This window comes from Ascaphus truei, chromosome 5 (assembly GCF_040206685.1).
Source record: "Ascaphus truei isolate aAscTru1 chromosome 5, aAscTru1.hap1, whole genome shotgun sequence".
Taxonomy (NCBI): domain Eukaryota; kingdom Metazoa; phylum Chordata; class Amphibia; order Anura; family Ascaphidae; genus Ascaphus; species Ascaphus truei.
The window spans coordinates 244,768,987-244,793,927 of NC_134487.1; the positions used below are offsets into that span (position 1 = coordinate 244,768,987).

General features: G+C 41.3%; 1 protein-coding gene across 1 annotated transcript in view; it reads right to left on the reverse strand.

The window, feature by feature from the left end:
• Positions 1-1,366: 1,366 nt before the first annotated feature.
• WWC1 (WW and C2 domain containing 1) overlaps positions 1,367-24,941 on the reverse strand; it is a 242,725-nt gene continuing 219,150 nt past the window's right edge. Inside the window, exons 21-23 of the mRNA XM_075601891.1 lie at positions 9,377-9,607; positions 8,233-8,354; positions 1,367-2,527 (exon numbers count right to left, since the gene is read on the reverse strand). Coding sequence (XP_075458006.1) covers positions 2,461-2,527; positions 8,233-8,354; positions 9,377-9,607 — 420 coding nt within the window. The 3' untranslated portion in view covers positions 1,367-2,460. The remainder of the gene's footprint in view (positions 2,528-8,232; positions 8,355-9,376; positions 9,608-24,941) is intronic.

A 24,941-nucleotide genomic window follows, 5' to 3' on the forward strand; every position in this document is an offset into this window, starting at 1 on the left:
GGGAAACTAACTCACTTCTTGAGCCCTTACTAACAGGGCAGCCAGCTAATCTGGTCATGCCCAACACATATGCTACACAAAGGATAACCAATAAGCATAATAATAAAGTCTTATCTGTAATACAGCTCCAACAGCAAACAGGAACACGGTTTCGGTGAGCAAGCTGTGTCCAGCCTCGCAGCAATCTGTATCTTTATCTTTACCCTGGGTTGGGGTCCCAGCTGGTCCCAGCAGCAAAGCTCCTCGCAGGACTGGGGGACCAGAGCAGCAGCAGCTATGGCTTCCTAGCCGGGAGAAGTCTCTCCACCCTCACGGGGAAAAACAAGCTCACCTTGTGTGAGCAACTTCCTGCTTTTTAAAGCACTTGTTTCACTGATAGTTCAGCCCCTGTTTAATCAGTCTTCAGCTGTGCTTTCTCTGTCTGAGGAGATTAACACTCTGAACTGGCTGCATCATCTCTCCATTCACTGTTCCAGCCTACAGAGTCAGTGACTCTGTCACAATATATATATATATATATATATATATATATATATATATATATATATATATATATATATATATATATATATATACATATATATATATATATATATATATACACACATCTACATGATGACACTTACCTGTACACTGCAAAGAGGATCTGGACCTGGTGACTCTGGAAGGGTTATGTGATCTCTTCAGCGCCACACGATGGCCGGAATCTGCAATGAGCTGAACAGTGACCGTAGTCCTCTGCTCTCTGCTAACTGCCGAAATGTTAATATTTGTCTCGCAGGCCAGCCTGCCCATCCTCCTATGTGTGTCAAAGCCCTTGTGTGTGTCAGACCCTGCCCACCTAAGTGTATCTGCCCCTGCCAGTGCTCTCCAGTGTGTGTGTCCCTACCAGTTACCCTACTGTGTGTGTCTGTCCCCGTCAGTGCCTTCTCAGGTGCGTCTGCCTCTGCCAGTTCCATTACTGTGTATGTTTCTGCCAGTTGCCCTCCTGTTTATGTTTACCCCCACAAGTTCCCCTACCCTGTGTGTGCCTCTGACAGTTCTTTAGTGTGTGTGTGTGTGTGTGTGTGTGTGTCTGCCCGTGCCATTCCCTTCCTGTGTTTGTCTGCCCTTGCCATTGCCTTCCTGTGTGTGTGTGTGTGTGTGTATGTGTCTGCCTTTGCCAGTATCGTCCTGTGTGTAGCTACCCTTGTCAGAATCTCCCTATTTGTGTGTCTGCCAGGCAAGATGGGTTTTCATACATATTGTCTGTTTTTGCACATTAACACTTCAATGAATAGGCCCCCACACATGTCATTTTTCCAATAATTTATCTTTTTCAGTTTAATTTCTACAATTTAATTATTTGGAAATGACAAGACAGACAGGACGTAAAGAAGGATTTTATTATAAAAGTTGATTTTGACCTTGACTGTGCACCTTTTAAAGTGTATTATGTTAGTGTATCTGTTTAGTCCAATTTAAGGTACAAAGTGACATTTGATTTTTCAACGTTTATCTTTCCATCAGTACCACACTGTACTAAGGGCATCTAAAAATACATCTGAAAGCTATGCATCTCATAAAAACTCTTGTATACAGCACTTTATGATCTAGAATGCATATTTCTGAACATTTGGTACAAAATACTTAGGGGGTCTATGTATCAAAGCAATTTTGCCACAAAAACTGGGAAATTTTGACCCTGCACCTGTGTATCAAAGTATTTTGCTGTAATTCTGCCCCGCCTGCCCTAGTTTGTGACTTGGAGTGTCAGTAGAAGTTGGGGAGGAGTTACATGGTGCACATAAGATCTATCACATTCTGCGACAATTCTTTTTCCTTGCCAAATAAATCCACCATATCTGAAATGGCGTAAGTTTAACATTCTGCACCGGATGTAAGAAACTGGCCTTACATATAACGCGACTCCAAAAAACGGAGCAGTGTGTCAAAATACATCTTTCTCTACATTGATACAAAGACCCCTCTATGGGAAAGCAAATAGTGATTCCTGTATAACACATGATCTATTCATTTAGTCTTATAATCTTTAGAACTGAGGTTTCTTTAATTTAATTTTTATTGCCGTAAAACCTCCCTAGTGTACATCTGTACAAAAGTCAGAATTTCCCCACAGAACAGTGTCTGATCTTCTTAAAATGTTATTCCCCCATAATACGATCCTAAATATACAAGCTATACAAACTCGAAAAGTTAATGCTGGTTTTGTAGTAATGATAGGATGAAACGAAAAAAAAATACACAGTTCCTACATTAACTCTACCAGTGTTGGAAGGACTTGAACCGCATTGCTCTGCAGATCTTTGCAACACTGAAGTAGTTAAACAGATAACAGCAACTGACAATAAACTCTGTACCTTCATAACACCACAAAATTGAACTTCAACTACACCAGACTGCATTTTCTTTTGCAGTGGTGCTCAGAACAGAAAAACATAAAATACTTTATGGTGATTATTAAACATCATCTGCAGTGAGAGTAGGGATGTTTATTCTTGGTCGGGTGAAAAATGCCATCTTCTCCCTGCAAAAAAAGAAAAAATATATATTTTAACACCTCAGCAGTCGGTGCAATTTTCATTTATGCACATGGAAGATCAGAAATGCTGCCCGACTGTCTTGTATGGCTTAATGTTCTGTAATTGTCGTCGGTGTTGAAAAAGTAGGGAAATAAAAAGAGAAGTAAAATACTAACGCGTGCAAATGAACCACAACTTTTATGATAGGAAAAATACTCAATGAATCTACTTGGCTTCAATATTTCTGTTGGGAAAACAGCATTGCTGAGTCAAATGAAGTTTTGCTGTGTAGATGTTTGAATCTGGCTTGGGTTCATGATCCTGGATATATCCAAGGCAGGCCGTGATTGAAGGAGGCAAAAGTGATGCAATTGTGGGTCAAAGAAACTTCACCACAGCTATCAATAGAAAAATCCCACTTAAATCAGTAGGATGTTTCCTTTAATACATCTGGGGCAATTTGTTTTGCTCTAGAATTGCAGAATACCCCTTAGTATATTTGACCTCCACAGGCACCACAACCACTTCAGTCTCACTCTCTCTGTCCCGACTGAATCCTGTTCCAATGTGTCTAATCCTGTTTGAGATAAGGCATGCCTTTTCTCTGGAACTCTCCAAGGTACTGTAGGTCTTGACCCTAGCTGTCTTTTGTAGTCCACACCCTTATCTCTTCCCCTGCCACCATTGATAGAGGTGACTTTTCGGATCCACTATTCCTTTAGTTAAGAAGCACATAAGACACTAGTAGTGCTAGTATTTTACACATTCCAAGAAGGAATATTTTGGGGGAACCGTTACTCATTTTAACCTCGCCCATGACATCCATAAACCTAATTATTTAACCAAGTTATACACATAGGGGGTTATTCATGAAAGCGTGATAGTGCTGATCAGACACTACTGAAAGCATGGAAACACCCAGACAATTCAATTGGAGTATGCGTGCAATAGTGCCAGATCGGCAATAGTGCACTATTATGAATAACCCTCATAAAGTGAACATGGAAATGCAGTGTTGCTTTATTAAGTTTGTGCCTTGTTCAGGGCTGATAGTTTTGGGTTGCAAGGAGGTAGCTTTAAACAATCAATTAACAAGGACAGAAATGAGTGAGAATTGATGGTTAATTCCGAAAAAACACAATTGCATTTTAATTCCTTACGATGCCAATGTTCTAGCACCATAGGCAAACAGTACATCCATCACACGTTTTGCTCTAGTACTGTATATACTAAAAATGTATTTCGTACTGATACTCGAGTTTAATGTTATCTGCCATCTGCATCTCTGCCCTTTCTTATAGTTTAAAACATTTATGAATTAAGCCTCTGCACCCTTAGAATGTATAATGACAAACCTGCAGCATTTTAGGAGCCCTTATGAGAATTGCTTTTGAATTGCTTAATTCCTTATGGAAATGTTACCTTCAAGATACCACATGACTGTAGATGAGCATCTTTGAGAAATCTGTTTCCAAAATCTGTGCTGAAAGAACCTGGCAATTTTTCTTGTACCGTCTCTCCCTCCACTGAGAAGTGTAGTCTAGAAGATCCTGGATTTTGCCCATTGGGTAAAGGCATGACTACTTACACTGCACCTCAAGTCATTTCCCCTGTAACCGTCTCTCATGCACGTGTACGAACCACACGTTCCCTGTAGTCAGGTGGCCATATAGCTCCACATTTACACACCTGGTTAATTCTACATTTCCAATATTTTGACAATATTAAATGCATGATTTATGAAAAACAGATCTTCCAATAATCGAGTCACCTATTCCCCAGTTTATTAGCTACGATTCCTAGAATTTAGTGGAAGGATTCATGGCTTTTATAAGTCAAAGCAATAATTTGTATATGTATACTGTAGATATGTATTTTTTTTTGTCTTTAGAGAGTGATGATTTACAATGAACAATATTGCATCATGTCAACATTTCCAGCAGTTGAACACCAATGGTCACCTCTAATAATACACCATTACCTGCTCTAAACTAGGGCACCTACCTCATCCTGTGCCTTTTAATATCCGTGCATTAAGGTACTTTGGGAGAGAGTCACTAAGCTCTGATAAAGGGTATTGGAGCTCGATCCCACAGTAACTGCCATTCAAGTCAATAACAGTAATACAGTAATACATGATCGAGCTCCGAAACCTCTTATCGGAGATTGGTTTCATCTATTTTACTGTATCCCACCCACACATCAGGTTATGTCAGGAGTTATGCCAGTACACATCCTATAATGTCAGATCAAATTCTGCAACTTTTTTGTCATTTTCCCCCCATTACTTAGCTCCAAAGGACCTGAAGTGGCATAAGCCTTCCTGGCTCTTTGAAACGTAAGAACCACTGATAACAAGTTCTTCAACTTGATGTAACCTGTAGCAAAGAATAAATCATACAATTGCATTGTGCCAAATGAGACTTGTCTCTAGGAAGAAGAACCCACAAACTGGATATTACTGTGGGTTAATGGCCAATAAAGGCTTCATAAAATTAACTTTGCACCAAGGATGATTATCTACATGTAGGTGCTACATTATGATATATTTTCTCTGAGTGAAAAGGAGAAGGTTGCTTTTGAAGGGTAAATGTTTATAGAGATAAACATCATTATGATGGGGGGGAAATATCCCAATAAAAATGAAATGCAGCTTTATACTGTGTACGTGCTATGCCTCACTGACTCCAACAGTAAAAAAAGAACTCATAAAGCTTTGAAGGTACTGACCTATAAAATACTCCTTCCTTTTAAAAGATACTCTGATGTTTTAAGCTTCAGTGAAGTTCAAGGCAGGAATCGGAAAATGTTCAAATACAGAACAGTTGATCGGGGAATTAATTAAATAGAATAGTCAGTGGTACTTCAATAAAGCCTATCCTTTGTTGTTAACATGTCAGAGACATGAATAAAAACGAGTTCATCAAAAAGTTGCATTACAGGAGATCTTGTGAATATGCATTTTTTTACAAGGTCAAGGCACATGACGCATTCACTACTTTGTATTTGAATAATACATTTACATAGCACCACTAGTTTATATAAAAGAACAATACTGATGCTTGAAGTCCAAGAAGCGTACTAGTTACAATGGGAAGTCTGAGGCACAGGAAAATACAGTGACTTTCCCCAAATCAGTCAGAACTGAGCTGCCACCAGGTCACCAACCAGCGTTCATCACTTCAAAAGCCACAAAATGAAACCCCTCCCAAGTCTCAGCTCACTATGTTTACAAATTAACTTAAAAAAAATGAATTCAAAATACAGTACCAATAAGAATCATATTTTGGTAAAAAATCACCTAGATTGATTGGTCCTAGGAGGGAAAGCCCCTTAAAGAGAGAATGTTACTGTATGTGCTTCAAAAGAGTACCAAGGCAGCCATTTTTGATTTATTTTATTTGTGACACTGAAAGCTTCAAGCAGCAATACTTCCCCAAATTTTTTTTTTTAACCCTACCTGAACCTGGAGTTCATCGGTGGTCCCCCGACCTCATGGACACCCATGCAACCAGTAAAAAGGAATATTCTTTCAAATACTGTAGTGCCGACGAGTATTCTGAAACAAATCTGGGGCAATCACCAACCATACCCAGGTACATTCTGGGTACATGCTGCAACATTTCAGTGACATTTCTGCAGACAGACTAATGGCCCATCGTACTAACAGCGGGGGTCCCTGGCAGTCCCATTCAAACTGAATGGGACTGCCAGTGACCCATACTGTGTTAATCTGATGGGCCATTAGTCTCTGCATAAATGTCACTGAATGTTGCAGCATGTACCCAGCATGTACCTGGGTATGGTTGGTGATTGCCCCAGATTTGTTTTAGAATACTCGTCGGCACTACGAGTGTCACATTGTTGGTGATAGACCAGATTTTCCAAGGCAAGTTTAAGGCAAGTTTTAGAATACTCGTCGGCGCACCTGTAACTACAAACATTGCAGCTCTCTGTGTCACCAGCAGAAATCTACAATGTCTACTGAAGCAAGCCCTGACCCTGTGGCCATTTTGTGTCCGGCAGGTAAATATCTTTGCCCGGTGCCGGTACTGCGGGAACCAAGGGAGTCACAGATATAGCAAATGACCAAATTCAAACTAAAGACAAGAAGTTAAATATTTGTGACTGACAGCCAGTGGCGTAGCTAGACATACGTGTGGCCCCTGGTCAAAAAAAGCTTTCAGGGCCCAAATAATATTAATACTGACTGCAATTTTTTTCTCTCCCTCCCACCATCCTCTCTCTCATCATCATCTCTCAACCTCCTCCTCATCATTTCTCCCCCTCCTCCTCAGCTCTCCCCCTCCTCATTATCTCTCCACCTCATCCTCATCATCTCGCCCTCTACTCCACACCACAGCTCTCCCCATCATCATCTCTCTCCCTCCTCCATGCCTACCGGTGGGGTAGTAATAGAGACAGGCGGGGGGAGATGGCGGTGGTGGCAGGCCCACGGCGTTAAACAGAGGATAATCCGGCAGAGGAATTAACAGTTGTTACAGAGGCATAGCAGAACGGCCGTGGAGCAGCGCGCTCTAGCGGTCTAACCCGGAAGTCTTTCTTCCTCCAGATGCGTACTTGCTGACAGCTATGGGAAAATATGTATTTTTAAATGAGTTCTTGAAGTCCTAACATTTTTCTGTATTTATAAAGCGGACTCTGGATGAGAAGCGATTGTCAATCTTATTTGTCCCACCCTAAAGGTAAAGTAGTTAGATTTATTCATGTTCTTTTCATGTCTCAATACCAGTTGCAATAGGCCAGATAAAGGATGTACAGGGCTCAGGTGCGGCCAGTAACCTGACAAATGAATCTCATGTTCTTCTGATCTATTAACCCCGTCAGTGCCAAAGGGTCCGTGACCACTGTCCCTCTGGCACTAGAGATCTTGTGACCACTCAAGCACTCATGCGATCACTTATTGTTTATGCTAGTCTCCCCACCCCCTACAGTTTTTTTCACGATCAGCACTAGATCGCAAATGACCCCTTGAAAATGAGCATATGGGGGATGAACCTTTGAGTGCCAATGCTCATGATTATTGCTTACGTTGAGGTAGCAGAACCTGCCCTCTTTCTCATTATTTAAGAAAAAGAAAAAAAATAGGGGTTATTATAGAGTTGAGCATTGGGTTCTTTTAAACTCGCTGCTTTGTAGTGATTTTACTTTATTATTTTTAGAATACAGCCTCAGAAGTAGTGGCTGCACTTACCTTGAGTCCATTCTTGCGTGAATCAATCTTATGACCAGACATACTGTACATCACAACATACGAATAGCCGAGAATTGCAGGCATACCAAAAAAACACCTATTAACTCCAGGCATATACTAAGTAAAAATACACTTAGATATCTGATACAGGAACTTAAATTACAAGGTTTTATTCATATGTAGATTTCACCTTGAAAAGTTAGAAGACAGGTGCACAGAACGGGGTTAATGTACCTACTTTGTAAGCACCTGCTGTGTATCTTAATCCAGTTGTACTAACCTGTTACTTCTAAAACTTTGAGTGCTCCACTGTTTGTTTAGAATTCTTGTATGGACTTGCTGGAGGAAGAGGGGATATGGAATGAACACTCCAGTTCATAATGAAATAGAGATCAAATGGTTAATCGGGGTGCTGATCACAATAGAACTTACAACCAACATGATGCTCATGTGACCTTATCCACAAATGTTCTAAATGGGCCAAAATAGTCTCACCTGAATGACTGCACCTCCAAAGGTTCCTTGCAGCTTTGTCCCCGTAACCTGTGTACATCCTTCGCTGCTGCTCTCATCATCTTATCCGCTTGCATCTCATATTTCTGCTCAATTTTCTGTACCTGTTGGGTTGCAGAATGCATGATTGTCAATTTGGTTATGCTTATACTGTTTTGAAGGCAGTACATCGGAAAAGGACTCTTGTGAGGGCTGTGAGCCGCCATATCTATGAAGATATAAACTTTTTGGTTCATAGATTTACAATCTTAAATTGTATACCCACAAATTATTGGCAAAGAGTTGCATCGGATACCAGAAAATCTATAAATGGGTTTTATTTGCCTGGAATTTCAGTTCCCACCATCACCTTTTGTTGTGATTAATAAGTTATTAGTAAGACAGCCACCTGTTCCTCTGGGGTTTTTGTGTTTAAAAAAAAAATGGTCTTCTGTCAACAAGCGCAGAAATGTACGAAACAAAGGGGACCCTCATCATTTTGTAAATAATCTTATGAAAAAAGGAATACCCCAGACAGTAGTTGAATTTAAATGTGTGATAAATAATTCACAGGCACAATGTTATTCCTATATGTATAGTGCAGTGGTTTTAAGCCTTTTTAAAACCTGGGGACCCTTATTCAACCTCATCTACTATGTAATTATGTAAACTCTGACCAAATGTCTCCGTCATCCCCTGGTACTCTAGTAAAACATGGGGGTCGGTGGGAAAAGGATGGAGGAGGCTTCACAAAGCGCCTTAAAGGAATATCAGGGCTCAGTTAACATTTACTGACATGAATGGCAGTTAATGCTGATCGAGCTCTGATATCCCTGATCTGAGCTGTGTGTACACCCCCCTATGGCTCCATGGAACATAAACTGGAAAGCACTGGCACAGTGAATCAATAAATAAAGGAGCTGTTATATATCAAAATGTTCTGTCTTTCTCAGAAGTAATGGATTCAAATATATGCTGAAACATGGGTCTCCCAGCGGTAAGATCGATGGAGACATACTTTGCAGGAGCCCCGGTATAGATAAGTGAATAAAAAGGAACACACTTTGAGCAGTACAAATTGCAGCTGTAAGCATGTTATTGTCAAAATCTCAAAGGAAAGGATATCAAAAGAGCTTCTATTACTTACCTGTTTCTCCACTTGTCTGAGCAAAAGCTTAAACCTGTCATCATCCTTCACCCGCTGAGGCAGCTCATTTTCACCTTGACGTTTCGCTTGCTCTAGCTGTTCTTTCAGCTCTTTTAGTACAGCAATCTCTTGGGTTAGCTGATTATGCCACGTCCTCGAAGCCTGCAGATCTAATTCCAGGTCCAGAGATGTGCGAATTAAACGCTCTGCGCCAGAGGACTTCACGGATGGCTGAAACAATAGAGAGCATTTTTTTTGTGTGAATCTCTGTTCAATGCAAACTGTCAAAAGGACTTTGATTTGCTAATCCAAACTCAAGAAAACACAATGAAATGAAAACATTCATTTTCCATTCTTATTCTCTCTTTCAGATATACAGTTGCCCTTTATCTTATCTTGATTTTGAGGGCGCATAAAAAACATCTACAGTATACTGTATTTTGACTTTTGATACTTTCGCTGAATATTACATTAGCTTTATTTTGAAAGCAAGAAAAAACGCAATAAAGAGCAAGCACGTAACCTATAAGTGACTAAGTAGCAATTGTTAACCAAGCGTATAATGTGACAGAAAAATAGAATAAGAAAATAACACTAGAGATATGACTCTCACTATATAAAATCAACTAATTAATTGTGGAACTCAATATACAAGGTGTCCATAAATTATTCAGTAAAGTAGACAAGGCAAAAAGCCCAGAAAAAACGCTGCACCACAAATTCACAAAGTGACAAGGGAGATGATAAAAAAACGATTTAATGTGCCAAATATAGAAGAGAGTTACACTGACATGTTTCGCCAACAAATGGCTTTATCAAAGTGCTGGACTCATTTACTTTACTAGAGGTGTGATGTTTATGCGTTTGAATATATATATGGTTAGATGACCACAGTTCAATGCTAAATCCTCTATAAGTACATCATAAGGACTTGTATTGTCATGGCTTGCATAAGGGTTTTTTCCTTTTTCCTGCTAATTACCATATTGGATTGTAGAAAAGATTCCAGATTTATATCAGTGGGTTGTTTTCTTCATAGTGAATCCCATATATTTGTTTGAGCTCCAGTCCTCCCCTATCCAGGGAAACCTACTGTCCATAAATTATTCACCGTTATAAGCCTTAATAAATTCGTTATTTTAGGAGCTATCTTAAAACGGTTTTCGGCAATTAATAACACAACTCAAGAAATGTCTTGAGTTGTGTTTTTAATTACCGCAAACCGTTTTAAGATAGCTCCTACAATAATTAATGTATTAAGGCTTATAATGGGGTGAATCATTTATGGACACCCTGTACATAACTAAGATAACCCTATGCTTTCCCTATATACAGTAGGTGGGTTGCTGCTGGGAATACAGAATATCTCCAAGGTTCACATGAAGATTTTTGTTTGAATAATTTCCAGCGCGAACTCCTCAGTAATAAGGAGAAAGAAAACATGAAAAAATAGTAAAAATTGTGAATATATATATATATTTTCACTATTTGTAACATTTTTTCATGCTCCGTATTGCTGAGGAGTTTGCCCTGAAACTTATTTTGAAAGCAGACTGAAAAGTGCTCATTTGATGTAGAAAGTCACTTCCGGTTTCGCTACGCGCTCCAACTCTCCAAATCACGGAGCGACGACAGCGAAACGCGTAGAGTCACGAGCGCCCTGCTGACGTCACTCACCTGCACCTGAGATCCTCCGTGATTTGGAGAGTTGGAGCGCGCCGCAACACCGGAAGTGACGCGACGAGAGATCTGTGCTGAGGACGGGGTGAGAGTCTGGAAGCAGAGTTCGCTTATCTTATGTGCCCATGATGTATTTTTATTGATGTAAGCATACATCCTTATGTTTTTATAGATTAAATTAATTTTGATTATTATCAGTACACACTATGTTTGGCTTCTCGTTTTCCCATACATATATGGTTGTGCATCCACTAACCTGAGTTAGCGAGCGACCTGACCCCAAGACAACACACAATAGAGGGAGGTCGGACCTACATCACACCCCACTACAGCTATCCACCTAAGTGTGGGGGACATACTTGATTTTATCAGAGAAAATGTGAGTCCTGATTCGAAAGAAGCCTTCAGATGGATAACACTTGAAAGATACGTTGTTGCACTATATTGTGTTTCCATATTCACCATTGATTCAGTTGCGCTCCTCTTCAACTTACACACGTTCCAGCAAGAGAAGGGTTTTTGAGCAGCATTTATCATTTTTTTGCACTTGTGTTGCACTTTATTATATTATTCACTTCCACGGTTATATTAATAAGTTACATAATTTATGTTGATCACTGAATTATCAATCATCACTTATATTCTCCTTTAGAGCGCTGTTATAAGTTTTCTTTCCATGTCCTCCGATGCCATCAAGAATAAAAGAAAAAATACAATCTAATGGCCCCTAACCCCTTAATCACCTTAACGGTTAATAACCGCTATAGTAATTAAGGGGTTAACCGACCCTCTCCCGCTAACCACACGGGAGCCTAACCACCCACCTCAACCCACTATACCCACCCTCTACCCATTGATTGGTATAGTGGTATATCATACCCATATCATATGGGCATGATACGCCACTATAGAACTCAATGGTTAAGCTAATAAAAAGAAATAAGGCCAAAAATACACACTAATCAAAGAAATACACAAGCACCTAAACACACCAACAATAAAATAATTAAAAAGCTTAATAGTACACATGAATAAAAATTATCTATAACCAAAACAGTAAAACAATCAGAATTATGTTATTTCAAAACAAAAGATTTAAATTAAATAAAACAGCTATTCAACCAATTAAAGAAATAAAACCACTAGCCAACAAATCAATAAAATAATTAAATCCAGTAGCCAACAAATTAATTAATTTAAATCAGTAGCCAACAAAGCAAAGAATTAATTTAAACCAGTAGCCAACAACATTTTTTTTTTAAACTCTAACCAATTCTAAAATGTACTAAAAACAAGCCATCCAAATTCAAAACAATTTTATCCAAACAATAAACATAAATCAAAAAACTAACAATCAATAGAAAATAAGCATTTGCCAAAACATGCATTGGCTGTCACTGTATTTATCTGTACCCCACAGATTAATACAGTATCAGTCAAAAAAAAAAAAGATTTAAAAAGAAACACTTCTGCTTCCAAACATATTGCCGCTACTCTTTAATGACACTTCGATCACTTACAGCGCCACATCAAATTTCCACCCTAACATTTTTGTCTCCATTGTCCTGGACACAAAATAAACTTGTCTTAACGTCTGAGAATGTTAATAAATATGCAGCTGTGAGCCTGTTCCTGCTTCCAATTTTATAATAAAGTTTTAAAACACGGGGTTATGAATTATTTATAACGCACGCTGAGGGGGCTGATATGCTTGAAGAATCACTGAACTGATGGAGATGCAAATTCCATCTCAAACTCCCATTGCTGTCTACTCCTAACAAAATAATACACTTCAGCTTTAACCCTTTTGTTTTGAAGGGAAATGCACTGTGTTCTCTGCATTGATTTCAATCCGCTCCCACTACTGGCTACAGTACTGGAGTACTTAGTCCCCTATTCAATAAACAGTAAAGCCGTCATCTCCTTCCTAGGTAGAGAGGGACGGCTGGTCCAAATCCCCTTCCCGGATCTTCCTGGGCTTTTCAGACAAAATCGGATCCACACCTTGTGCCGGCGCTGACTTTTTAAAATCCGCCCCATGGAGCTCGGATTTTTTGGATTTTAAAAGATTTGACATCGGATTAAACATAAATCCAACAGCGGATTGGATTCCGATTGTCAGAGTTGGACTCGGATTTTCAGTAATAGAAGAAAAATGGTGGATTTGCCTTTTGGAGACGGATCCGTGGAAATCCTCGGCTGAAATTAACTGGTCAATCCGCTGTGGATTCACATAAGTAGAAAAAAAAAACGCCCATTTCTATGCCTAGGGAAGCTTTATGTTTCCATTACATTATAGGGCTTAACGTTTCCCTTGGAATAAGAACATGGCTTCATTGCATATTTTGTCAGTTGCATATAACGGTCAACAGGTTTTATGGTGCAAAACACAACTTGTACTCACCCTGTGTTAATATTGTATCTGGTGCTGGTCCGGTACCTTCACTGCAAGGTACAATACACATACCTGCCGTGTGGTGACTATGTACCTCTAATGAACTTTTTTAAACTTGCTATTTAACTAATTGGGAAAGTTATGGCTCAAATAGTTTTTTGGAAAGTAACTTTTCTGATTAAATTCATTATTTGGAATCACCCATTGAGTTAGCAAATTTATATTGATATTTTTGAGTCCTGGTCTGATTTAATATTTTTCTATGCAGTCTCACATGGGACTAATCAGAACCAAGAGCAGTGCTATCTTTCATAGATTAAAAGTAGATCATTAATGTTGTTAAAAAAAAATGTGTGCATTATATCTCCATAATCATTGCCTTCCTCAGTAACAGGCCATTGTTGAGCCTCCATACATCCGATTACCTTATTACATGGGTAAAGTCTAATCTGTGTGTGTGTGTTACCATCCTCAATTATAATGACCTGCTCAACTGTATTATCATACTGCTTAATGAATCCCTGTTAACACATGCAGGCATTTAAAGTTGAATCTTGAAAATGTGACACTTACCCTACCAGAGCCATGCTACAACTTGAAAGCCCCCCACAATTCAGAATATATTAAACTCCAATGTCCCATTATTTACGGAAGTACAAATGACCGTCTCAGCCGCCATGCTGGAGACCAATGAATAGGGGAGGCATTGTTATTAAGTACTTCATCCTCTTACATGGCAAGATTTGAAACCGACTCCAATCTCTCTTTTTATGATGCATCGCTACAGATTTCATAGGAAATAAAGGTTTTCATTCATTTCACATTATATGAGTTTGAACGAGAAATTCTTTATTTATATAGCGCTGTCTCTGTACATAGCGCTTTGCAGCAGTAATACACGCAACATAATAGGAATAAGTGCAATAACATAAAAGTAACCTTAGGAAAAAGGAGTCCCTGCCCCGAAGAGCTTACAATCTAAGTGGTAAGTAAGGAGAACGCACGGAGACAGTAGGAAGGTGTTCCGGTAAGTGGTCTGCAGAAATGAAAACAGACTGCTACATATTACCCGAGAGGACTTTGAATTTCTGTGGGTTTCTAAAAATCGTTTAAGAAGGTTTTGCACCTTTTAAAGAGGCAATCCAAGCATGTGATTTATTTTTTAAACAAAGGATTGAAGGAAGGGGCCTCTGGAGATGAACCCCATTCATTTCAGCTCCGGTAGCTGCAACGCTCGTCTAGCAGGGATCACGTAATGGCCTCATTTCCAAGCTGCCGCGTCCTGCGGGCCAAAGGAAGCAGTGACGTTATCTGGTGCAACCCCATGATCTGTTGATCTATTAGATCTACTGATCTAAATGATCTATTGGCTGACGTGACCTTTAAACTTGCAGATGATACCGGCTCACCCTACGGCGGTAAGTATATCTGGAAGCGGGGGGTCCCCGGTGCTGAAATGAATGGGGTTCGGCTCTGGTGCTTCCATGCTATGTTAGCATTTAAAAAAATTGCCATGGAAATCGCTGTCTTGAATTGCTCCTTTCATAGAATTTAAAAAATCTCATCTGAAGACCATTGCAAGGTGTGATGCCCTCTCCTACTGCACTTTAACCCTTTTAGTGCCACAAGTAGCTGGTAAACCGAGTGCCACGGCACTTCTGCCAAGTCGTAATGGTGTGACCTCTAAGGTAGTGATCATTCTGAGCCTCTTCAGTCTACATCTGCGTCACCGCAAAGGCGGACACCTGAAAGGGTTCCCCAAGAGCTGCTCCCCTCTGCACAGAACAAGTGTGCTAAGGGTTAACATCTGCCTTTGCTTTCTGCTATGTGTTTCGTCAACTACACCCGCTGTAATGTTAATGAGGTAGGAGGACAAAGGACTCTGAAACAATAGCTGCATTCATTCTGAGCCTCTTCAGCCTACATCTGCATCGCCCCAAAGGCAAACAGCCTTTGGCGGCAGCCAAAGGGTATCAAATGTTTGCTGCTGTTCGGTAATATTACAGCGGCTCCATTGCAATCTGAAACTCACCAGCCATCTCATCCCCTGTACCCAATGTTTCAACTTACCCTGCCTTATAGATTGTAAGCTCCTCGAGGCAGGGCCTCTTCTAACACATTGCAAGCCTATACTACCTCTCCTAACACAATTTTAACCTTGTCTGTAAATGTTACATATGCCCATAATCATATCTCTAACAACCCATCAAATGTCTGTAAATTGAATGTATAACATCTGTTCAACCATGTATTGTCATCATAACTCTGTGCCCAAGACATACTTGAAAACGAGATGCAACTCTCAATGCATATATCACAATGCTGTGATAGAAGAGAGTGCTGTTGACTTCTGGCTCACCCACCACCTCCGGTCTGTGAACACCGCGTGGGACGCTGCTACGCTGGATTCTCCACCTCCTGTGTTCCCTCTGCCTCCGGTGCTTGAGTTGGACGCCGCTCTGTTGTGTCTCTGGAGCTCCCTCTGAGGCGTGCTGTCCCGTCCCCTCCGGTTGACTCCGATACGTCACGTAAGGACCGGAGCCAGAGGGAACACAGGAGGTGGAGAGTCCAGCGCAGCAGCGTACCACGCGGTGTTCACAGACCGGAGGTGGTGGGTGAGCCAGAAGTCAACAGCACTCTCTTCTATCACAGCATTGTGATATATGCATTGTTTCAATGTTTTTATTGTAAGTGTCCATTTTTAAAAACCCCATAAAAGTTAAGTTTTTTATGATTGGTCTGCACTATGGATATCTTTTCACCCCTATATACACCGCTGTCTTGCTGAGATTGGAGGTCTCCCCTACACATTGGAATAGATGCCCTTCCCGCAAAGACCACTGTGCTTTATTGCCCGTATTTGATCTGCATCTTGTGAGTAGGCTACACATACGAGCCAAGACACATCACTGAATTTACCCATAGATTATTAAACTGTCTACACTTAGATTGCATTTTGTTTTATCTCCCTTATATGCTCCCCCTGGATTGCAAACGGATTTCTACGAATTGGGGGACCAGTGGAACCAGTCCCTACCAGCTGGGTTTGAGCAGGGGGTTTTAATTCATTTATCCACGTTATTTATCACGTTTTCACTGAATTATGTTTATATATCACTTGATTTGAATTTTTTCACTGTATATTATTAGTGAACACTAGTAGAGCTAGCGCCCTTCCTTCACTATTACACAGCACAGAGTTTCAAAGCTCCCACGCCCTGTGGGCCAACAGGAAGCCGTGACATCATCAGGTTAGGCTTTCTATTGGCCCGCGTGACGAGGGAGCTTTTAACTTTGCCAACATAGCGGCGCCCCCTTTGGAGGTCTGTATCACAGGATGCAGGGGGTCCCTGGAGCTGGTATGAATGAGGTTCAGCTCCAAACACCCCCTACTTCAAACTTATGTTAAAATAATAATTTTTAAAAAGCACATGAATTGCTCCTCTTTTCTCCCAATGAACCTGCTTGCCTCCTCCAGTCTCCTCACCGCTGTCTTCTCTCAGTCCCATGTGTATCTTTTTCTCTGTCCTGATTTACATCTAGTCCATAGGGACTTCAGCCGTGCGGAGGCGCGCTTTCCCTGGCCTTAGTCTGCGCGCCATCCGGAGGCGTGTCTGGGGGTGGGCCAGTGACGTCATTGAGTTGGTTCACTCTCATTGGGCGAACCGCTCACGTGACCAGCCCATCGCTCCCCTCAGTGCGCAAACTAATTTTTTTTTTAAGAACTACGCCTCCGCATGGCTGCCGAAGCATGCGCCAGCCCCTGCTAAAGACTCTCTCATTGCGGCTGCAGGGGCTCACTGGTAAGCGTGAGCGCGGCTCAGCGCGGATCAGCGCTGACCATGCCCTCGGCCTTATTTATGATGTGCTTATTTGTATTCTGACAAGGTAAAGGTGATTAAATAAGGCACTAAACACAAAGTGTGATCACTATTTTAAAAGTAAAAAATATATGTGACATATAAAATACAAAGTGCCAATAATTGTGCAAATAATAATACAAAATAAAGTTGTAACTCCCTGCTCAAACCCTCTGGCAGGGCCTGTCTTCACTGGTCCCAAAACATAGGAATATATTCTCACAATCCAGGGGGAGCATGAAAGGAAGGAAACAACAGCACAAACAATCTGTGCAGGTGATAATGTAACGATGAGTCAGTCAGCTATTTTCTTGGCTCTTATGTGCAGCCTACTCACAATGTGTAAGATGTATTAAAGCAACTCCAAAAACGGTGGCAAAACTGTTCTCTTGAACCAGGTAAGGATATACTTCAAAAAGGTTTTATGTAGAAAATGTAAAACACGCACTTACAATAATGCGAATAAAAACAGGCACGTAACACTATCATGTGTATTAAGAGAAGCCGCTCGATACTGCCACTCACCACACTGCCTCTGTTGGACACCCGTCACTCATGGGGAAAACCTCTGCGATCGATCGGTAGCGTGTCTGCCGTTGTATGCAGACTCTGCTCCGTTGCGCCTTTGGCGGTAATAAGTCACTTCCGGTCCGGCTTCTCTGGCAAGCCATGGAAGCCGGACCGGAAGTGACGTATTACCGCCGCTATAATGTATCATGATATTACGAAGGGTAACATTGACTATTGTTACAGTTTGCAGCTTAAACGGCTGGGAACATTGGCAACAAATTATCACAAATAGGAAAGTGTGGCAAGGATCTTACACTGCTGGGGAGGTGGGTTAAAACCTGCTATAGGAATCAAAAGGATGCTCAGTATATTAAAACTGATTAAAAATGACATTAAAGCTGCAGTTCAAGCAATATCCTACATGTGTTTTTTTTATTTTATTTTTAAATATATCAGTTCTGTACTATGAGAAAATAATTGTAGCATTTAAAAAAAAATGTTTTAAATATATTTTTAATGTTTCTAATGTAGGAAGCATTTCCAAAGTGACAGCCCCCTTCCCCTTCTGATAAGTTCCGGCTCTTGGGCCCTGCCCTCTCTATAGCAGTGCACTAATTGTATCTAGTAACTGCCCAGTCAATCATATTCTAGGAACTACATTGCCCAAAATGCTGTGCAAGAACTGAATTAAATAACCCAGAGCAAGCGATTGATTACAGGAGAACAGATCGATCTGCAGTTTAGCTAATCACTTGTGCAGATTGTATTGATTCACATACTGAATGGGGATTTTTTTTTTTTTAACAGCAGCTTTAAGAGTTGAATGAAAAAACACACATAAGATTTGCATTTTGCTGCTTTAAAATCTAAGGCTTAAATAAAGGCCACAAAGTATCAATAGTTAGTTCAGTTTGTATTTTACATGCTATAGCTCAATTTTCCCTATTTCTAAATATAAATAACTCTATTCACATGTAATATGTGCACTGCTGATACAGTATACCAACTCAATCCGTGGCAATCCCACTGGGTTTTATGCGGAAAGATTAGAATTGATTAGATATCATTAGATAAATTATCTCTGTCAATATCTCAAAAACTATTTATAATAACGTTTACAACAAATTTGAACATCAATCTTTTCTTGGGGGAGTGCATGTATCGATCACTTACTCCTTATTTTGGGGGTTGTGCACTAGCAGAATTTAGTGTTGGGCTGTCCTGGGACCAGGGGATGAATTGCCCCGCAGGCAGAACAGATTTAAAAGAAATAATGGCAGTACAGTAGTGGTGATAAGGAAGCAGGGATGCTTCAACATTGCAGCTTTTGACCAGCAGGTGGTGCTGCAGTACCCTACATATCTGCTTCTCCCCTGTTTTCCGGCTCATTTCTACAGTGCTGACAAGTGTATATTTCTGTTTATGTACTGTATGCATACAGTATATGGTGTGCATTTAGGGTGCGTGTACAATAAGATATAGCAGCCGTTATCGCTCCCGCTGACGCGTGGCACACAACACAACAGCGCACGGCACTGCAATGGCATTAGCAATGTGTCAAAAAGAGGCGTGGCTACCGCGCTATTGGATCTGCTGTCACGCGCCAGTGGGTGCAATAACCCCTGCTACATGTGTGTGTGCGTGCGTGTTTCATGTATGATGTATTTGTACATGGTTCAAATATGTGTACAGTATTTATATAATGAATATATGTTGTGTGTATGATGCATATTTGTTGTTTCTGTACTGTATATGGTATATGTATAGTGTGTATTTATATGGTGCACGCATGGGTTGTATATCTATATGCTGCATGTATGTGTGTGTATGATTATATAATTTATACATACTGTATAATGCAAATATGTTGTGTTGATGATAAATGTGAAATGTGTGGATATATATGGTACATGTATGTTTTGTGTGTATGGTGCATGTATGTTGTGTGTGCATGGTGGATGTGTCTGGCTCATGCGTATGGTGAGTGGGTCTGTGTATGTGTGTATACATGTGCTAATAACAATTTTTTACCTTTAATTACTTACATTTTCATTTGACTTATTGCACTGACCCGACTGTCACCGAATGATATATATCCGTTTATTTTTTGACCATGATCCGATTAAATCTACTTTTTACTGTAAAACAGCAGGGGAACTCAAAGGGGCAGATCCATCTAATGAACGAATATAGGCATATAAGTATAAAACACAGTACCAGAACTTGTGTATAGATGCTGATGGTCCCGCTAAGCTTGGTGTTTTCCATTTAGTCAGGAACACTGAAACCTCCACAAAATCTTGCTGCCACTCCGACTGAAGTCTGACCTGCACATGGCCAGGACGCTGCAGTCTGACCTGCACATGGCCAGGACGCTGCAGTCTGACCTGCACATGGCCAGGACGCTGCAGTCTGGCCTGCACATGGCCAGGACGCTGCAGTCTGAGTGGCTTCGAGGTCCCCGGGGAGAGAATCTGTCGGGGGTTCAAGGAGAATAAAACAGCATGTACCGGGAGTAATCAGCTTTATACAAGTTCGGCTGAGCAGTTTTTTTACTTGTATGCCTATATTCCCTCATTACATAAATTTAAAAAAGACACTCTGAAAAGGGCAGTCTTGTGTTCGGAGGAGCTGTCCAAATCTCCCAGATACGTCTGAAAAGTTGCGACATCTCGCAACCTCCTGGGAGACTTAGCAGTCCTTGTCGTCGTCAGCTGGATTGCCATTGCAGTTTCCCTGCTCAACAACCTTCCTCCCACATGCAGCGCAGCCACTGAGCTCTTTTCTGCTGCAGGTTCATTATTAGCTGTCTGCCGCTCCCCCTACTTTCATAGAGTCTCAATCAATAAGGAGGGGAGGAGGCATTCACAGAGCAGCTGGGAAAGGAAGTGACAGATAGCTATATATATTTAGCAAGTGGCAGGGACACACAAGGGAGACAGGTGATAAACAGGATGTCCTAATAAAAGTATAAGGGAAAGCAGGGGACATTCTGGGGTATCTACATCCAGATTAGTGGCTAGATCTGTGTTGATTGATACATTGATACAAAAGGTGTACCCCAGGGGTGCGCAAACTTCTTGCCTTGCGCCCTCCTGTCGGCTCTCCCCCCCTGCTCGTGCCCCCCTTACCTGGTATGAAGCGTCAAATGACGCTGCCGGGTCATGTGACGTTACGTCACGCGTTGGCGTCATTAGAAGCTGCATTGCCATGGCGATGCGTCAACAAAGCCGACTGAATCACAGTAAATGAAGTTGCAGAGGCCTTGCACAGTGCCCCAGCATTTAATTTAAATGCCTTCGGGAAGAGTGCGGGGCCTCAGCAACCGGCTTGCACCCCCCCAAAAAAATCCAGCGCCTCCCAGCCCACACCTGGTCTACAACACATAGCGCTATACTAAATAAATATCCCAAAATATCTAGCTTCTCAGACGCATCAGATAGCAATAATCGCAACAATCACACTGTTTCTTTCTCCAGAAGTGAAACTCCTTGTAGGCATGACAACTACCTATACAATCAACATGAACAAGATAGACCCCAATCGGGGGCATTATTCAATTAAAGAATATGCCTTCTCGGCCCTCTCCGATTGCACACTTTGGGGCCCATGCTATAAGCGTTCTTAGAAAAAATTTTCGTGCCATTTAATTCACCTGTTTTTTGAGCGTTGCTATCACAGTATTCAGAAAGCCTTGATTACCTGTGATTACAAAATTCCCAAAACGGGCGAGTAGCCGGCGACGTGAAGATCTCCTCTCTGAAAAGGGCTTACCCAGCGATTTCTTTCAGCTGCAGAGAGAGCTGCACAGAGACAGCCGCCTCTCCCTGCGCATATCTCGCCAGCGATCACATTTTTTTAATATAAAATGTAATACTAGTGTAGATGAGCAGGGGGTCTCCGGAGCAGAACCGCGTTGATTTCAGGTCCGGGAACCCCCTGCTTCCCGAGATACACTCTTTGACAAAGTTCCACACTAGAACGAACGCGTCAGAGTTTGTTGTTATGTGTAATTCTACTGCACATTAAATTGTCTATTTTTGAATAATTGCGCTTGGGTAAGTTATTATCTACCGATCAGCAGTGCACCCCTTTCTTGCTATTACCTTACTTCCGGATATCCCAGCTGGAGCACGCTGTTTTTGATCCGATCTACGGCTGACATACAGTACAGGCATCGAGCATCTCTACTGTGAGTACGTTCCTGCCGACAGGCACCAGGACATTGTGTGGGACCCCAGGGTTTGCGGTGCAGTGATTCAGGTGTTTGCCAGGGTATATGCCTCACGATGGGTTCACTGGCATCTCCAGATTCTCCTCCCGCTATATACACCCGCCCCCCCTCCTGTTCAGTTAGTCTAGGACACACAAGGAGCCTTATGAACTATGCCAATTTATGTATTAAACAGCCTTATCAGGATTATTTCTGAATGAAGGTCTCCCAGACACCCGTGGGGACCACCTGAGGGCCCTCGGACCCAGCAGGGACCACATGAGGACCCCCAGACACCCGCGGGGACCACCTGAGGACCCCCCAACAACCGCGGGGACCACCTGTGGGCCCCCAGACACCCGAGGGAACCACCCGAGAGCCCCCAAACAAGTATGGGGACCAGCTGGACCCCTGGACACCTGTGGGGACCACCTGAGGACCCACGGACACCTGTGGGGACCAACGAGGGCCCCCAGACACCCACAGAGACCACCTGAGGACACCCGCAGCCTCTGGTATCAATCATGTGGGGGTAGAGGAGGTAGGTATCAGTGTTTATTGTGGGTAGTGGGGGTGCCCTTGGTGGGTAGCAGGAGGGGCTAACCCCTTCATTGCCTTAGTGGTTTATGCTTAAATGTTGTTGTGGTTGAAAATATATAGGGAGAACCATCAGACCCTTAAAAAATCAGAATCACTGAACACCATAGATCTATATAAAAAAAAGTAGATGACAGATACCCTGTATCTCGACATTTCTCTACATGTCCACAGGGGGGCATTAATAATTTCACTTTCAGTGGCGTTGAACATGTCCCTAAATCATCCAGAGGGGGCAATCGAGAAATCAAATTGAATCGCAGGGAAATGTACTGGATTTTTACTCTGGGGACTCTTTACCCTGAAGGTGTATGAATACAGACAAGGAGTATAAGCATTTCCTTACATAGCTCCGGACACGTTTTTGTATCCATGAGTTTAGATGACCAATTCACTGAATGGGACTATTTATCTTCTATCTACGGTTGTATTCTATCTATAATAACCATCAAATATTTATTTCAAAGGTAGATCCAGATTCATGTTTAGAGAGAGTAGATCGAACCCACGTAAGCAGTAAATTCGTACAGGCTGGTTACCTGTTTTTTTGTCGTGAATGGTCACGTTTTATTCCTTTCATCTATATGTTGGTTTTCAACATTCACATTTTGGCATTCAATTTGGCAGACATATGCTCAAGCTTTTATGATGCACACACGTTCAGCATCAATATTATGATTGTCCATTGATTTGGCAGACATATTGTAAACCTTTGTGGATTTCTTAACACTTTATGACCTATATATTCGATAATAACAATCATCTGTTCCTTAGCAGGTCTAAAAATTAGGTAAATACAACCTCAGATGAACAACAACACATGACATATTACACTGTCATGATTTATTTAACAAAATAAAGCCAAAATGGAGCTTGGATTATATATTTGGTTTTATGTGGTACCTTTTAGCCCACTTTCCTGCCAGTACTGTATGTGTAGGATCGTTTGGGCATTTTCTGTGCTCACGCAGCCCCTAGCTATTTCGCTCGGGTACGCCCTGTGTGTAGCTGTATTTCCCACGGGTGATGTCATATTGGCGCGCGATCACCAAGGCTGACTATCACTGCCGAGTGCCGGTCAGTTTGACTGTGTTTGGGAAAATTTCCTCGCTTATTCGTGCCACTTATGTAGTGACTGCATGAACTATACTTGCAACGCACGCTGAGTGTGAAAGGCAAGGCAGACGATCCAGTGATTTCTTCCATCTTCACTCCACGGACTATTCGGATGCTGGCCACAGGTTGCTGTCACCGTGACTGCTGCAGATGACATCTAGAATCAGCAGGAGACGATTTACCAGAGCTACATCCTCCAAATCATCCACGCTGACGATTGCTGTGTGGTAAGGGATACTTACTCTTTGAAAACGCCCCCAGAGACACGAAACGCGTAAGAAACACTTTGCCTATTTTTATCCATTTATGTGGTCACAAGCCTAATACAACTTTTATTTGAAACAATTTTTTGTGCTTAGCCCTACTCTATTTGCAGTGCACTGACTTTGTCGCTTTTTGTGGCAGTTTCTTCTTTGATTGATATATTGCCTACTGATGGTAATTATGCAGTGAGCACAGGAATATCAGCAGTCCCTGAAGTATGTATGTATACCATTAAATAAATGAATATCCAACAGAATCAAACATCATATACTAAAACAAGTATTTCAGAAATACATGAAAAATGGTGGTAGTGTAAGTATATTTTTGCTAAATGTTTCCATTACTACTTTGTGTTTGATTATGTTTATGTAGTTATATTTGTGGCAATTGAGCATAAGTTGCTATTTATTAAGGATACATGTTCAAATCAGCGTTGCTCATTTATTTTCATAGCTCTTAAAGTAGAAGTCCTGGTTCCACCTTTTATTTTTTTTGTTTTCCTATATGCAGCATGTGAGAATGACCTACAGTAAGCTGCCAATCGATCGGCGAATATCCTCCCAGGGCTATCGAAATGGCTTCTGACTCTGTGCTGCAGTCTGTGAAATGCTACAGCTGCAATGTAACATTATATTGCTAAGTGTAACACATTATTATTATTAAAGCTTTCTGCTTAGCAATAGACAGTCTGCTGCTGGGAACACGGTAACACATCTGTTTGTGATACTTTGTTGCCAGAGGACAGAGATCAAAAAGGTGTGCGTCAGAGCCTGTTTCAAAATAGAAAGTAGATGCGACTTTCTAAATGGTTGCTAAGCAGCAAAAGGATGATTAGTACATTAAAATTCATTACAAAAAGGCTGTAACAAAACTATTCTAAAAATGCAGTATTATCTAATACTACACAACTGATATATATTTAAAAAAAAA